At 40.8% G+C, this 16,871-nt stretch overlaps 1 protein-coding gene across 1 annotated transcript in view; it reads right to left on the bottom strand.

Moving 5' to 3' along the window:
- Positions 1-15,983, bottom strand: part of LOC101853010 (RING finger protein 17) — a 34,708-nt gene extending 18,725 nt beyond the window's left edge. The window contains exons 1-7 of the mRNA XM_005101900.3: positions 13,230-15,983; positions 10,314-10,508; positions 5,551-5,757; positions 4,393-4,653; positions 3,961-4,056; positions 1,679-1,803; positions 410-1,034 (exon numbers count right to left, since the gene is read on the bottom strand). Of these exons, the coding sequence (XP_005101957.1) occupies positions 410-1,034; positions 1,679-1,803; positions 3,961-4,056; positions 4,393-4,653; positions 5,551-5,757; positions 10,314-10,508; positions 13,230-14,966 (3,246 nt within the window). The 5' untranslated portion in view covers positions 14,967-15,983. The remainder of the gene's footprint in view (positions 1-409; positions 1,035-1,678; positions 1,804-3,960; positions 4,057-4,392; positions 4,654-5,550; positions 5,758-10,313; positions 10,509-13,229) is intronic.
- Between the last annotated feature and the right edge of the window lie 888 nt (positions 15,984-16,871).

Raw genomic sequence — 16,871 nt, 5'->3', positions numbered from 1 at the left:
TTGTAAGAATTAATCATACCATAAAGACAACTCAAACAAATATACATTTTTCCAAGGCTGTTGTTTTCTATTTTTACAGGCATTTTGTTGCTGTTAACATAAAAGAAAGAGATATACTATTAGAGTGAATGTAAGTCAGGCAGCAGCCCTTCAGATTTTGTGCCAAATGACCCAATCGATGGCAAACCACAATACACCTCATCTTTTGTTATAATATAGATTAATACTGGAGAAAACAAATATCAGAAAAATGCCTAAAATATAGCAAACGACTCATATTTACTTGTAACTTGATTTTTTCATCCAGTTCCCCATTCAATAGTCTATAGTCCTTTCCTTTCTGTTATCTAATATCTGTCCCGGTAAAGGTGAAGTTCAGTGAAATTTTTGCCCAATATCAGATACTTACCCTTAGAAAAAAGTCAGATGGTGAATTGAAACATGTCATCACAACCTGGATGTACATAGGCTGTTTGTGCGACAGTGACTCCTCCCCTGCAACAAGACTCATGGCCTTATGAATTTCCTCCTGAATCTTGTCCTTGTTATTCATATCTAGCGCCTCAGAAGAAGACTTCTCTTTCCTGTCCTGGAGAGAGTCACTGGTAGCAGATTGTTTCTTCTCGAGTCCTTTGTTCCCTTTTTTACAATGCTTCTTTGTTTTTACAGCTTTTTTTTGAGACGTTGTTCCCAGGTTCTGTCTACTGCTTCTGTCACTACCTGTTTGGCTGCTGAGTTCCTTTGTATGGGTCGGTGAAGCTTTTGTTACCAGAGTCTTCTTTGGTGGGGATGAAGCAGGAGAAGCGTTTGTGCTCCGAGAGGATGAGCAGGAAGAGGACAGTCTTGGCTTCTGCAGAACATTATCTTCAACTGGCAAAGGCAGGCTGGTGCCTAAATCAAGGGTTGCAGAAATGGAAGCGGGGCCAGTGCTGTGGGCTAAGCCAGCGAGCACCAAAAGTGAGTTGATGCTACTGTCCTTTTGTGGGTCAGTCTCCTGGCCCAGCCATAGCACTATTTTTGCAGGAGAAGCCCACCTGTGATAAGAGAAAAGTGTTATTGTACATTTCACATCACTTTTCTTCTTAAACTTCCATGAACACATTAAACATTTTACAAGTCTTGTATGCAAAAAGCAGAATCCCCCACAGACTTGATTCATCACTGACTCTAACACCGTATCCACATCCACAAAATAATAACACACATCCATAATCCTCACTTTCAAAAATAACAAACAGTTGTTTTAATTTTTTTAGCCACAAATAAAAAGCATAAACAGCAGTTATATATACGAGATACCCCTATTTACCCACAACACAAAGATGAACAAACACATTCAAGGTACACTTCAGTCAAACAGCAAAAATTATAATAATTCTGAAATTACAAAGTGTAAATAAGAAATAAGAACTCAGAAGAAAAAGTGTTAACAAATGTCAGTTCATGTCATAGCAAAGCTAGCAAAGGCACAAATGCCTATCACTCACAAAAGGTCAATAACTTTCATTCCAACCTTTTAAAATGTGAATAAAAACAAACAGCACTTGTATAGCGACATTAATTCAAATAAACAAGTTCCACATCTCAAACAGCAGTCATTTATCTTATATCACTCCCCAGACATTAGTTCTCTACAAATAAATACATAGTCTATATATGGAAACACATAGCGTCTTACCTGACTACACGAGCAGAAGCCCGTGAGTTTGACATGACAGTCTGACACCACTGTCGTACTTCATCACACCAGTCACTGTCAGCCCCACCCAATGGACAAACATCCGTGAGAGTACATGGTACTGCCTATAAATGAAAGAAAGTTTGGGATGATATCAAATAGATCACATCAAATAACCCTGGATTCAATAATACCTAAAAATCAGCAAAAGAAGGAAAAATGAATATTTCAGAAATACTCTTTTTTAAAAGTTAGGGAATACCATTAAATGTATGCATGCCTTTTTCATACTACATTTATTAAATTTATGTTATACCTTTAGAAATTATACCTGCTATATTTGAGGAGCCAATTCACAAATGTGTATTTTGAACAACTTTGAATACATATTGTGCTTGATATGTGAACACAAGGCACATTCTAAAAAAGTGCAAGTTCATGAAAAATTTGCTTGTTTATAAATTATAAAAAAAGACTTACATTGCATATTAGATGTGCAAAGAAAAATTTCACAAGGCAAATCATTACGTTGTGTGAACACTACACCCATGCAAAGATTGTAAAAGCCCTTGCAATGAGTCGAAAATGTAACCGTTAAACAAAATGCCTAGAAGAAAGTTGAATTCGCATGACAATGGAAAGGCCATTAGTTGGCTCCAAGATGGTGTTTTCTAGAGGGAGAAGGCTCAGAGACTTGCAGTTTCACCTTCTGTAGTCAGCCGACTTTTAGACCTAAACCAACAAATCCGAAGTACTGACATACGCCATCGGTATGGAAGGTCCTGGTCAACCACTGCCACGGAGAACCGATTCATCTAACACCAGGATATCTCAAACTACTACAACACGAACGTTATTATTCAAGGCACCCCCCCCCAAAAAAAAAAATCAAAACAAAAATCACGCCAAGGTTGTTCATTTATTTTGTTTTTTATTCCTTCATCCTCAATTAGTACACGTATCACAGCACGCTCTTTAAACCCAAGTGTTAAAAAAAACCCAACCCATCCCCCCCTCCCGGGTCGTCACACACTAGTTAAGTCCCGAAAAACACTTCGACCAAGGCGACCGGTGTAAATGAACTTTGTTGACTTCGACAACCAACGGTCCCCCACACACGCGCAACTAACGCATACGAGGTCATGTCACGTGATGCGAACGAACATTTGAAAGTTCCACTGACAGGTCCTGATGACGAACCCGACTAACCAGAATTCGGACATAGTTTGTTTTTAAAGTAACGGCAGAACAATGAATAGATTATTTTTAGGACTATGTAATAATTGTTACAGTAATCAGGCCATCATCAGAGAATTCTGGGTAACAAAGGCAAAAGTTGATCTTGAGAGTATCCAAGTCGGAATTCAAACTCAATACTACTTCCTTTTTAGTTGAAATAACGTGCGGGAGTCAACTACTCGATCCGGCATTGATGTTACAGAAAATAACATTTTATCTTCCTGTCGATAAAAAGCCCGATCGGTGTTTCCAAACAAAAGAGATTGCAATATTTTTTTTACCTAAGAAACGGACGCAACAACAAAAAATCAGGGTACACGCGATCGAAATTGAGAAAAATCGGGATGCTTGAAATTTGGGGCAAAAAATCGGGATATCCCGATTAAATTGGGATGAGAGGAAGGTCAGATGGAATCACAGGTCTCTCTAAATAAGTATTTTTTTAAAAAACAACAAACCCCCAAAAACCCACACACACACACAAAAAAAAAACCAACCTCCAGACCCTACACAATAGGCAATACTAAAAAGCACCTTCAGTCTTGACCAGACTATTAATCCTTCAGCAGTGATCCATCAGGACACTCCATGAGGTTGCTAGTTCTCTTCAAGCAGTAAACTGATCTTAGACTCGGTGGCATCCTCTGGCTATTCTTTGCAGTGCTGGCAAATAACAGTCTTTCTTATGCTTGAGATTTACTTAACACACATTATATCCATTCAAGGCCTTATCTGATGCCCTCAATTCAATAGCTCCCACTGCTTCTACAAATTTTTAAATTCTAGGCAAATTCAGGATTATGCCATTACTTGCAAGCACGTTAAAGCCTGGTTGAGTTTGTGAGTTTGAGAGACAAGCTTAAAAGTAAATGAATCACAAAACATGGTAGACAGAGAAAAATAATTTTTTGAACTTGAGGGAAAATAAAGGAGATGAGCTGAAACATCTATGAACAGGGGAAGAATTAGTATCTTGGAAGGGCACAAACTAAGACATCATCAGGTGACAAATAAAGGCCGCCAATAGCACCTCGAACACATACCTGAACAGGCAGCTTGACATAATCAGAGTGGATTTTCCTCAGCTTCTCATAGTGTACAGTAATTATTTCTCCAATGTCTACCAGCTGAACCCGAACCTGAAACAAGAACGTATAAATATCTATCAAAATGATTAAACCAAAAACTACATTTCACAATGCCAGACTTATAAATTTTCTATGCCAGTAATTACAATAAAAGATGCTTTCCTAAAACCTTGCAATGTGAACAACGACTACGAACAATTTACTGTCAAACTTTTCACTCCGCAATATATCTTGGGTTACAAACAATGAGAATTTCTATTGTGCACAACAGCTCACCAAGTCAACGCTGTGGAGAGACTATAATTCACAACTCATCAAACAGTAAATCCCACATCTGACTAATTAAAGACACGAACAAGAAGGACAACATTTTCGTATGTATATTACCTTTCTCTTCACAGGGGCAGCCAGGACTTTAGCCCTATACCATGTTCCATTCTTCCACTGTGCCACACACATCACCCCACATCTCGGGTAGTACATGCGGTAAATCTGGTTCATATCTCCTTTGTAGAGTTTTTGCATCTGATCCATCATGCTAGTATAGTAGTCATTTTCTTCTCCTCTGACCACCATGTGAAAATCCCAAGGTGACTTCACTTGAGTGATATCAATTTCCACAATGGAGTCACTTTTCACCACCGTGGCCTAATTTGGGAAACAATGATAAGTATGAGAACAAAGAAAACTTACAAGGCCACCATAAAATGTGAACAAAAACTAATAAGCCCGACCACTAAATAATGCTTTATTGAAATTCAAAGTACATTAATTTAATGTTCATAATGTATTCAATAAGTAGAATTGCCCTGGACTGATTCTAATCACTGACCAGCTCTTAAGAATATAATTATAATCATAACAATAACAATAAATAATACATTGTATTTGTATAGTGCAAATTCCCAATCAACAATAGGCTCTGTGCACTTTATATTCTATATTATTACCCCAGTAGAACCGACAGCATTCCTAGGAAGCATAAAATGTTAGCTGCCATTTTACAGGCGCTAAAACACTAACATACCCATTCATACCTAGGTGAAGTGGGGAAAGTTCGTGTTAGACGCCTTTCTCAAGGACACAATGTCGGGCCGAGCTGAGCCTCAAATCCCCGAATCTACAATCTCATGATTACAAGTCTTGTAAATTAACTAATTTACTAACGCCATTTGTTGTACTAAGAATATAAGTAGTTGCATAAAGTTACAAACATCTGTTGGCTAGTTTAGATTTTGGGACAGCCTTGCCCATATATATATATATAAAAGATCCCAAACAAAGCACGTCAAGTCCTAAAAGTGATTTCAAGCAGCTCAGATTAAAGATTTGACCCAAAAAATTATCCACTCAATGAAAACGTTTATCTGCAAATAAAACCACAGAAACAATTCAGTCATAATTTCAGAAGTCAGACATATCAAGTACAGTGCAGGGCTGTTTTCAAGGTACAATTTAATTTCAATATAAAAGCAGTCAAACAGCATTTAGTATTATGTAATTCCATTTTTCATATCTCTACAATAATAACACGCCCTGACTTACTGGGATGAATTTGGCCTTAGAATATGATGGAAGACTGTACTGGATCTTCGCTTGGTCACTATGATGCTTGAAGCGGGCCAACTCTAAGAAAATGAGGACATCTCTCACAGACACAAAAAGGTCATCGGAGACATTCTCAGAGGGAATGTAGGTGAGATCCACCTCCAGAGCATCTATACTCCTTGCCAGAGCATTCATGATCAAGACCTGCGGGTAAAGAAGTTAAAAATTCAGCACAATGTTGGTGTGTGAACCTTCCGTTTGCTTTTGTTACAATGTAAAGGGAACTAAGCAAATCACAATTTTAGTATGTCTATAGCCTACTATAGGCCTTTCATCCCCCCAAAATAAAACCTTTTTGAGAACATTTTTCGACAGAATGCACTAGTTTATTTTAAATTTTGGATAATTTGTCTTACAGTATTAAAAAATGGTTTGCATCAAATCACTAATAAGTTTGTAAGGTATTTTTTGTCTTTGTTAAGCAATAAAAATTAGTCAGGTTGTGTGGTGACTCATCAGCCATAGACTCAGGAGGAGATCTTTTTAAAATTTCTAATCTGAAAATCCAATGAAAAATATAGCACCATATATTCATAACCACTGCCTCAAAATTAGGTAAATCTATGAACAAACCACCAGTTTAAATAATTTTATCAATTTTATTAGTATTTTTTGTTTTGGAAATATTCATGGCCTGTTATTCCTGCCTTACACTCCCTAACTTTTCACCTGTTCATGCATGCAGGAAATGAACAGATAAAATTTTTTACATCACAAACAGGATAAGTAAAGGTGAACAATCTGATGACATATATGAAGAATACAAAGAAAGCCTAACAGTAAATGATCTTATACCTTGAAGTGATTATATAATAACATAAGAATACAAAGAAAACCCAACAATAAATCGTCCCTTTTAAGCACAAGCGGGCTATCCCGAAAAGTGCTGGTTTGAGAAAATCAAAAGTAAAGTTTTTGGACCCTTGTTCAGTTTCTTTAAAAGACAAAGAGAGTTTTCTTTATATTTTTATTTGAGTTACCTTTGTTTTTTTAAAGGCTACACCAAACAAAATACAGCATGTCCCGCAGATTTTGATTTAAGCGGACTCCACTCTATTTGTTTCCTTGTGTTAAAATCATCATTGCCTTTCTCACCCTGCACCAGGGTATAGGCCACAGACAAACACCCCCCACTTTTCTCTATCCTGGGCTAGCCTCTTGATGTTTTTCCATGTCTTCCCACTTTTCTGTACATCGATTTCTGTGATTCTTCTCCAAGTTCCACGAGGTCTTCCCCTTGATCTCTTGCCCTGTGGGTTCCAATCCAAAACTTTCTTTGTTATGCAGCTGCCTGACTTCCTGAGAGTATGTCCAATCCATCGCCACCGCCTTCTTCCTACCTCATCTCTGACTGGGATCTGTCTTGTTTTCCTTAACACTTCCACATTGGTGACCCTGTCTGTCCATCTGATCCTCAGTAACTTTCTTAGACACCTGTTCAAGAAAACCTGGATCCTCTTTATACAAGTCTGCGATGCGTTCCATGCCTCACATCCATACAACAGGACCGACTTCACGTTTGAATTGAAAATCCTCATCTTTGTTCGAAGTGAGATCTCTCTGGTCTTCCAAATCCTATCCAAAGATATGAAAGCAGCCTGTGCTTTTCCAATGCGGGACTTTATTTCAGCACCTGTTCCTCCCTCTCTGTCAATTATGCTCCCAAGATAACAGAAGGATTCAACGTTTTCTAGGGCCTTTCCTTTTATTGTGACCTGCTCCTTTCGTTGTGCATCTGTCCTTAGTACCTTTGACTTTCCGGGGTGGATCCTCAATCCAACAGACTCCGATAGGCTGTTTAATACTGAAGTCTTTGCTTGTATCTGTTCCTGGGTGTGCGACAGAAGCGCCAAGTCGTCTGCAAAATCCAGATCGTCCAACTGTGTTCATGGTGTCCACTGTATACCATTTCTGTGTCCTCTGGTGGTTTCCTTCATCAGCCAGTCGATTGCCAATATGAAGAGGAACGGTGATAGTAAGCATCCCTGTCTCACTCCAGTCTTGATGTCAAAGCTGTCCGTGAGCTGGCCATCATGTACAACCCTGCAACTTGTCCCTTCGTACATGCTTTTGATGAGGTTCACCAACTTCTGTGGGATTCCGTGGTGTCTCATTATCTTCCATAGTGTCGCTCGGTCTATACTGTCAAAGGCCTTCTCGTAGTCAAGGAAGTTGACAATCAGCTGGGAGTTCCACTCCAGGGACTGTTCCACAATAATCCTCAGCGTGGCAATTTGGTCGGTGGTTGAGCGATTTTTCCGGAAACCGGCCTGTTCATCCCGTAGTCTTGGATCCGTTCCTGTCTTGATTCTTTCCAGAATGATTCTGTTGAAGACCTTACCTGGTATTGAAAGAAGAGTGATCCCTCTATAGTTGCTGCAGTTGCTGAGATCCCCCTTTTTTGGAAGCTTCACGAGGTGTCCTTCTTTCCAATCCTTTGGGAACTTACTCTCATTCCAGATCCTGGTAAACAGTGGGAGTAGGATGTCTGCCGTCACATTGGCATCTGCTTTTAGGGCTTCAGGTGGAATCTGGTCAGGACCGGCCGCTTTACCTTTGTTCAGCTTCTTAATGGCATCCAGAATCTCTTGTTTTGATGGAGCATCACAGCAGATAGGTAACTCATTTCTTGCTGGCAGTATGTTTGGTGGGTTACTCGGTGGTGGTCTGTTCAGGAGACTGTTGAAATGCTCTACCCATCGCTTAGACTGAGCTTCCTTTCCAAAAATGCTTTTCCCGTCTTGGTCCTTAACAGGTACTTCAGGTTTCCCATATTTTCCAGCAGGTGTCCTTGTGGTCTGGTAAAGGATTCGCATGTGCCCTCCTATGGCTGCTTCCTTTGCCTTCTCAGCCAGCCTGTTCATGAATTCCTCCTTGTCTTTTCTTATTGATTTCTTGACATCTTTAGCTGTTGTCCTGTACTGCTCCAATACATCCGATTTGTATCCTCTTGTTCTACTTGCATTCGCTTCTGCCTTCAGTTGTCTTCTTATCCTAATTAGATCCAATGAGTGTTGGCTAATCCATTCCTTGTGCTCCCATTTCTTCCCACCGAGTACTTCGTGACATGTTGATGTAAAGACTTCTTTGACCTTGGTCCAGTGTGTATCCACCTCCGTGTCCTCCCCGTCAAGATCAGCCAGAGGTTGAAATCTGTTCCTCAGCTGCAGTTGAAACTCTTCTTTCTTGTGTCCGTCCAAGAGACTTACTTGGAACTTGGTTCTTTTGATTCCTGTGCTGGTTCCGTGCTTTTTGAGTCGTAGCTTCAGTTTTGCCAACAGCAGATGATGATCCGATCCAACATCTGCCCCTCTCTGTACTTTGACATCTTCCATTAAACGCCTGAACTTACGAGAGATACAAAAATGATCTATCTGGTTCTCCGTCACTCCATCTGGCGAAACCCATGTGGCCTTGTGGATCCTCTTGTGGGGAAAAACAGAGCCTCCAATAACAAAACTGTTGAAAGCACATATATTTGCGAATCGCTCCCCGTTCTCATTCATTTGTCCCAAACCATGTTGTCCCATAATTCTTTCATACCCAACGTTGTCCTGACCAATCTTGGCATTGGCATCTCCCATTATGACGTTGACATCCTTCCTTGGTAGTTTGTCGATGACCCCTGGAGCTGGCTGTAAAAGGCATCCTTGTCTTCATCTGAAGCATCATTTGTTGGGGCGTAGATCTGTACTATATTCATGTTGATGTTCTTGCTCCTTGTAGTGAATGAAGCCATGATGATCCTTTCCCCGTGTGGTTCCCATCCTCTAAGTGACTTCTGTGCATACTTACTCAAAATAATTTCCACTCCCTCCGCATGGTACTTATCTTCCCTCCCTGAATACAATACTTGTTCCCCCGAGCTGAGCTGCTTCTGTCCAGACTGTATCCAGTGTGTTTCGCTGACTCCTAGTATGTGCAGCCTGTATCTCTTCATCTCTTGTACTACTTGAGAACTCTTTCCTGTTTCATGCAAGGTGCGAACATTCCACGACGCAATCCGGAGAGACTTGTTCGACAGAGAAGGTTTCGGGTCAGAAGAGTCCTCTCGGCTTTGTCCACTGTCCTTCATTGTTCCTGCTGATACAGAAGCTCCTCCGTCTCCCAAGATCGAAAAATAAAAAGCTGTGTTTGTCCGTGTTTCTGTAACTTACTGTTTTTTACTGGGTTGGGTAGTTGGCCCTCCGCAAACTGGCACTTTCGGGCGACCAGACCTATGCACTTTTAGTCGCCTCTTACGACACGCAGTATCACAGCAGGTGTATTCTTTGCTCCCCCATAGTAAAACTACGGGGCCCCCCACCAGCAAGGGAGTTGTGTTAAAATATTGATCATTAACACTTTGCCCCCATGGGACGCCGATGGGCAACGGTAAGAAGTCGTCCCTTTTCCCCACAGGCCGCCGATCAGCACCGGTGTGATATAGAGTGTGTCGCACCTATATCCTGGTCCATGGGAACAAGTGTTGCGTACTCTGCGCGCTGCGTGGGTGAAAAGTGTTAAGGATCAGGACGTTCGGGTTCGGTCAGACAAGTTTTAAAAATACTTTACTTTTAGCACTTTTGTTTTCATTGGTCTTCAACTTCAAAGGCCAGAGGAAGTCATTTGGCACACAATTAACGCCACTGATTGAACATCCTTTTCCTCAATGTCAATGGACAAGAAATAGGCAACAATAAATTATGAAGCTTTCATACCTTCTCATTGGTCAATTTCTGAAACTCATGGATGACTTCCACATCCCAGGAGCTGTCTTCATCAAAGGGAGCCATGTCAAACAGAGCACAATGAACTTTGAACTCTGGAAAGTCCATGAAACGATCTTGCATTGTGCGCACATCTTTCAATCCGACAACTTCCTCATTTCCAAAATCGATGTAAACGACACGGACCTGGGAATTAGAAAGAAGAAAATGGTGAATAATTTTCAATACTTCGTAAGTTGACCGACAATGAAAGACGGTGAAATATTATGGCATTAACATACTTAATAATACTAATAATACATATATCGCTAGCCGCGTGATTCAATCACTTAAGTGACAAAATGTTCAAAAATTACATTTTGATCCCTTTATGTAATACAGCCTTTGAGTCATCTTATGTTGAAATCTCGAGTTTGAAAGATTACTCCAATGCAAAGAGTTTCAGTCCTTCAGTAAATCAATCGCCTATATGTCACACCAGTCCCCAATTTCTACATGATTAAACCGCCCAAGTACCAGTTTTGCAGCCCGGTGGCGTATGGACGATTGAATCACGCAGATCCAGTGGCTTGTTGAGGGGTTCACCTGTCGCGTAGGTGACACGACCCACACAACTGTGGCCTTTGTCAAAACAGACTGGAGGGTAACATCAAAACGAAGTGCTGCCTTTGTTAACTTCGACTCAAATCTAACTCTATCGACTAATGCACTTTCAAAGCCTCAGGGGTCTTTAAAGAGAGTACCAAAGAAAACGGAAAGACTCACACATTGTCCCAGCCGACTTTAGAAAGATATTCAAAAAGAGCAACCTGTTGTGTGTATGTCGGAAGGATCAATGTGATTGTGATGTATGCAAGGTAGGAGAAAGAATCTAACATGAAGCTGGCACAAAACCCAGTGGATGGGACAAAATTATGTCTAGTGTGCAAGCGGATTTATTAGTATGGCGTTGAACGCATGTGCTGCACTATATCATAACAGGACCAAATTAGCTGTCTATTATATTTTTAAATTTGGTAACCAAAGACGTGAAGTGTTACGTTTGGCATGAAGGAGAAGGTTCAAGGACCATTGATAGATTGCGTCAGTAACTTTCTAGAGGAGCCCCCCCCCCCCCCCTCCACGAAAGCAGCTGGCTGTGCTATTTTTTTGTGTGCTGCTCAACATGCCTGCCCTCTGAGCGTGCCTTGGTCCTAGGCCTAGCTAGGCTTGTGTGGAGTGGGCGAGAGGTAGGGTTGTGCATCACACAATCGGCTGCCCCACCCCTCTTTGCAAAGGACTGTGTGCCTGGAGGGAGAGGTGGGGTAGGGCTGCATTATTTGATTGTTTCGTCATCGCATTGTTGATAACTGTTGAGAAATGTTTATTTATCAAATTATATTTTGAAAAATTTGAAAAGGCACCGTTCAATTGGTGCAGACTACAGATCGCTCACCACTGACCCGCGTTACAATTAAACTGTCTTGGTACCGCCAGGCTCATCACCGATCGAACCACAAAGCGTTGTTTACCGTGTTTCTCATTCTCATTCTCAGTTGGTCAATTTCAATTTCTCTCAAATTTCAAATTCAAGTCAGCAGAAATAGATCTTACCTATCTGATCTAGAACAATGGCCGAAAAATGAAAATCTGTTCTGACCCAATCTTTGTTGCTTCCTTTGATTCTCTGGCACAACTGATGCACATACCGTTCACGTATCCCTCGATAAATTCCAGATATCCATGTTATTCTTGAGTTGAATGTCTACCACCGAACCGGTCTAATAACTGGTTTTGTTGAAGGTCTACCAGTTTATACATATAATATAGGCTTAGAACTTGGGAAAAGGATCGGTTTGAATAATTTTCCCTTTGCATTTACAGAGGCCTGGGGCTGTCAATGGCCGTTTTAAAGATGATTTGATGGTTTTAGTTTGTCGAGTTTCTTAAAATAGTCCTATCTAGTCACATGGTGACTCGCTGTTGCAACTTACTTTTATCAATTCTTAACCACTACAAAATGTTATCTAAATAAAGTAAAAAGTATAGTTGTTCCCGCATCCAATCCGGACATTGGGGATTGCCTTGTTAGTGAGATAACTTCCTGGGCTTTCAGGATTTTGTGGTAGGGTGGCCAGTCCCTTTCCACACCACCTTTACTTCCCAAACGCGAAGTCAGGTACCCATTACTGCTGGGTGGGCAGGAGGGTGCGAAAAAATCTTTGTCTGTACCGAGGCTCAAACGCGGACTTTCCCTCATCAAAAAACCACCGCAAAATGAAGCAATCCACCAACATACACACACCAAAATTCTAAACGCCACCACTTTTGAACTTAATGCCTCAAGGTGCAGTCGTTACCCTGGCCAATCAGGTGGGACTTACGCTTCTCGGCAGAGACAGACCATGTTCAACCGAGTAGGACATGTCCGCTGTCTTCAACTATACCGGCCAACACCCCCCCCCCCCTCGCATGTGTGCTAAAAACTCTACATGGAAAAACTTTGGATTTTTATTAATTAATTGAAATACGTCTCGACCTAGCTCTTCTATATTCTCTAGGGAAAAAAAATGGAAGCATCATGAATACCATTCTTAGACTGATCAGGGTTTCAAATACCTCTTTTTCAAAACTCAGGACCTGGCTCTGTGACAAAACATAACATTTTTAATATTCTGAACATACCCCAGTGAGTTTGAATTTTGCACAGAAAAACTTGCCTTTCGTCAACTAAGACATTTTACAAAATTACAGGAGACTGAGAAATGCTTTTCATTAATAAACTGAAATTATTTTCTCCCTTATTTTTTTTTCCACATCTCACCGTTAAGGAATTGCTGCTGCAACATTTTTATTGATGTAAAGAGAAAGACATTAATTATAATATAACATTGTCATCGAACAGGATTACATAACAAAGAGTATTACCCTGAATTTAGTTGTCCCTTTGTCATCTGATGGATCCTCAATGCTCAGAACTCTTGCTCGGTACCACTGTTTGTCTCCAGAGTACCTGGCTAAAACCAACATGTTTCTTTCAAGAGTCAACGGGATGTACTTGCTTGAGGAAGTACTGCTGCACCAAACGTTCATATTATGTGACAGAGTTTCCAGTTTTTTCCTGTTACTCACTAGCTGTACATAGAAGCTGTTTGGAGAGTTTATGTGCGACAAAACAACTTTTTGAGGAGGGCCTTTCACAATAGGTTCAGTAATTGTTTCTTTAGTTGCCACTGTTTTTGATTTCAACGAACCTCCATCAGTGTCTTCCCTTTCAAGTTCTACATCATCCTCAGTGTAATCGGTGGTTGTGCTGAGAGCCCTTGACAATATGCTTTCACTTCTCACGACACTTTTATTGGAAATGGCAGATGATCGAGACGAAACACTATCTGTGTCATCATCTGGAACCATCTGTAGCAATTGAGCATCCTCAGCAGTTTTGAACTGTACCCTGTCATTCATTTCTCCAATAATATTTCCAAAGGAGCAAATTGCAGACAACAGTTCTGATGAACCATTCTCTTGCCACTGTAAACGTTTAACATCAACAGGATCTTCATCAGTTAGAACACATGGAATATTCTTGGCTCCACGGAGTCCTTCAAGGGTGTTTTCAGCATCCATAACGAAACCACTGTTTTCTGTAAGTTTCTTGGCTTGTTTTACAGAAATTTCCAAGTTGAGCTTGCAATGCTCAAATTTAACTCTCTTTTCTTCAAGTTCATGAAGTCCATTATAGTAGGCTGCAGTTAGGCAATCTATAATCTCCATTTCACGGGCCTGAAGCAAAGCATGCAAATTCACAAAGCTTGCATTTACTTTTTCAATGAGAGCTTTGGTCTCACTCTTGAAAGCTGGCATGGTTGACAATATTTGTTTGTCAACTTTCTTCAGACAAGTCAGAACAGCATTTGCCACTGGTAGTTCTTGTTGTATTTCATCAACAAAATCCTTATTTTTTTCTTCAAAGGAGACAATGGGATGCTGTTTATGATCACCAGTTATATAACATCTGGAACAAATCGGGACATTGTCTTCTGTACAAAAATATTCTATAGGTCTCTTGTGTTCTTCGCACAAAGTTTCTCTCTCCTTTGAACCCTCTCTTAAGATTGCCACTGGCTTATGATGTTTTATTGCTGCTGAAAGCTTGTGTACAATGTTAAAACAATCAGAGCATAATACATTGTCACATTCTTTGCACTCGCAAGAAGCTTTCTTTATCCCACACATGTTGCATTTAAGGTCACTTTTATTGTCTTTCATGGAATCTAACATGGATTTCTGGAGCAGTTTTTTTGTTGGCAAGGGAACAAAATGACCGAGATTTTCTTCCAGCTTGGCATGGTGATTTGTGCTAATGCAAGCTGTCAGGTAAATGTTCCTAGGTAAGTCTTTCACTCCACTGGGCAACAATGTTAGTCTTTTGCATATAGGGCATGATATTTCTGCTTTGAATTCCACTTCAACTAAACTGCCTTGTTCTTTCTGAACCACATCCGTTCTTTTCTTTGCGCTTTGTATCATGCAAACTTCACAGAAAGTGTGTCCACACCTCAAAATCAAAGGACATTTCGAAACAGTCTGACGACCACGGGACTGCGGAACAACTACCACAGACGTGAAGTTGGAATTACACCCTGGGCAACAAGTGATCTTCATTTTTTAAAGTTTGTGCGAACTAGAACTCTAGTAGTATAATCACTAGATTTGTAGATCTAACAAAGAATACAAACTAGATCTCTAGTCTATCTTTACACTGTACTGTACTGTAGATCTATGCCTCTGAACATTATTGATTGATAACCAACTTCACTGTATGTGCCCTGCGTAAAAAAAAGGGTAGATTTAGATCTAGAATCTAGTCTATTCTCTAGATCTAAATCTAGGCCTAGAATCTTGATCTCCTTGTTCTAAACAGTTAAACAGTGTACGCCTAAAGCCTAGCTAGATCTAGGCCCTCCTTGGCTAGCCAGGACCAGGAGAAGTTCTAGATTTTAGATCTAGATAATCTAGACCAAGTCGATCTTGGCTAGGTCTTATCGGTGTCTCGGGTAATTGGCAGGCTTAGTACAAAGCCTAGAACAACAGCTATCGACCAACAAGAACTGCCAAGTCCAAAACACAAGACGAAGGCCGAGGTGACAGGCCCTTCCTTGCTTGAAGATTTCTTTGCATGCGTAGTGTCCAGTCCACAGCCACAGAAGAGCTAAACATTGTTGATTTACGAATTACAAATATGCCAGTTAGGACGGGCGAAACCTAGAAAACGGGATCACTAAATTCTGGCTTGGGGGCCAGTGACACTTTCTTTTATGCAGAATCAAAAGTCGAATGAACGAAACGGTGCCCTCAGCCAAATCACATAAACGTCGTGTCTCCCACATTTAGACTCTCTATTTAAGTGTGAATCATTTGGACAAAGACACATTTTGTAGTTGTTTTTGGTTTTGCTGCTTGGTTTTCACACGTTTCGCTTTCACTTCCGATTCAGGATCCGTAATCCGTGATGAAAATTCGGTGCAGCATGAACTGTGAACGAACAGGTCGTTGTCACAAAAAAACCTAGATTGCGCACTGTGACATATATCCGGTATCCTGTCCTATGGACATGGAACGTGCAAATCGAGCTAAATGATGGGCAGGCTGAAGGCATGGAGCAGGCGCGGTTCGTCCATAGAGACGGTCGTGCAGTGCCAAACAAAATCTTTTAATGTTCTATAAGGTAAAACACCCACAATAATAAAATTAAAGAAGCCAGAAACAAACACTAGCCAAATATTACACCAAAACAAGGTCCTCATTGGCACCATAACTGTCATACTCATTTCTGTGTCTATAGCGCCGTAAAACATCTACTATGCAATGCCAAAGTCAACGCACTTTAGCTAATAAACATAAAAGTATACTCAACAGTGTAACCTGACCTATAAATCGCTCTCGGGGATAACCCAAGCGATGACAGCACTCGTAGCGAGTTTTGCAGTACATTAATATGAATAAGATGGCACATCTCAAATGTACTCCTGCCGAATAGTGCCGAAACATAGCCAGCAGTAGGCAGTCTAAAAATAAACACAATAGACCGTGCGCTATTGCTCGTGCTTACTTGTGTGAAGGACCAACATCACTGCACAAGGGGCATCCCCATAAGCGCTCCGTTCCCATGAAGAGGCACATCTCAAAGTGTATAGATGCTGACGGTTCCAAGCAATGGTTGATTCCATAGCCTTCTGCTCCTCCCACTAAGTCTTGAACTTCTGCAGGCGCCCCATCTGATTCCAAGCTCACAAAGTCGCTCAAGATGATGGTATTCCGACTCTTCTTGGGTTTTTTTCTCGTTTTTCCCTGACTGAACGTACAATTTCAGGTTTGTCAGGGCACAGCTTCCCTTCAGGTCTTGCTTTTTCAGCGAGCTCATCAGCCCGCTCATTGCCCTTGACTCCAGCATGGCCCGGGGTGAAGATCCACGTGATCTTTTTTAGTGTTGTCTTCTTCAGGAGCTCTGTCCATTCAGCTCTAAGGTTACCACTCTCAATCTTCCACAGAGTGCTCTGAGAGTCTGTG

This window comes from Aplysia californica, unplaced genomic scaffold, assembly GCF_000002075.1.
Source record: "Aplysia californica isolate F4 #8 unplaced genomic scaffold, AplCal3.0 scaffold00303, whole genome shotgun sequence".
In the NCBI taxonomy this organism is placed as follows: domain Eukaryota; kingdom Metazoa; phylum Mollusca; class Gastropoda; order Aplysiida; family Aplysiidae; genus Aplysia; species Aplysia californica.
Note: the sequence above shows the minus strand (reverse complement) of the source record. Positions and strands in the feature narration are given on the sequence as shown.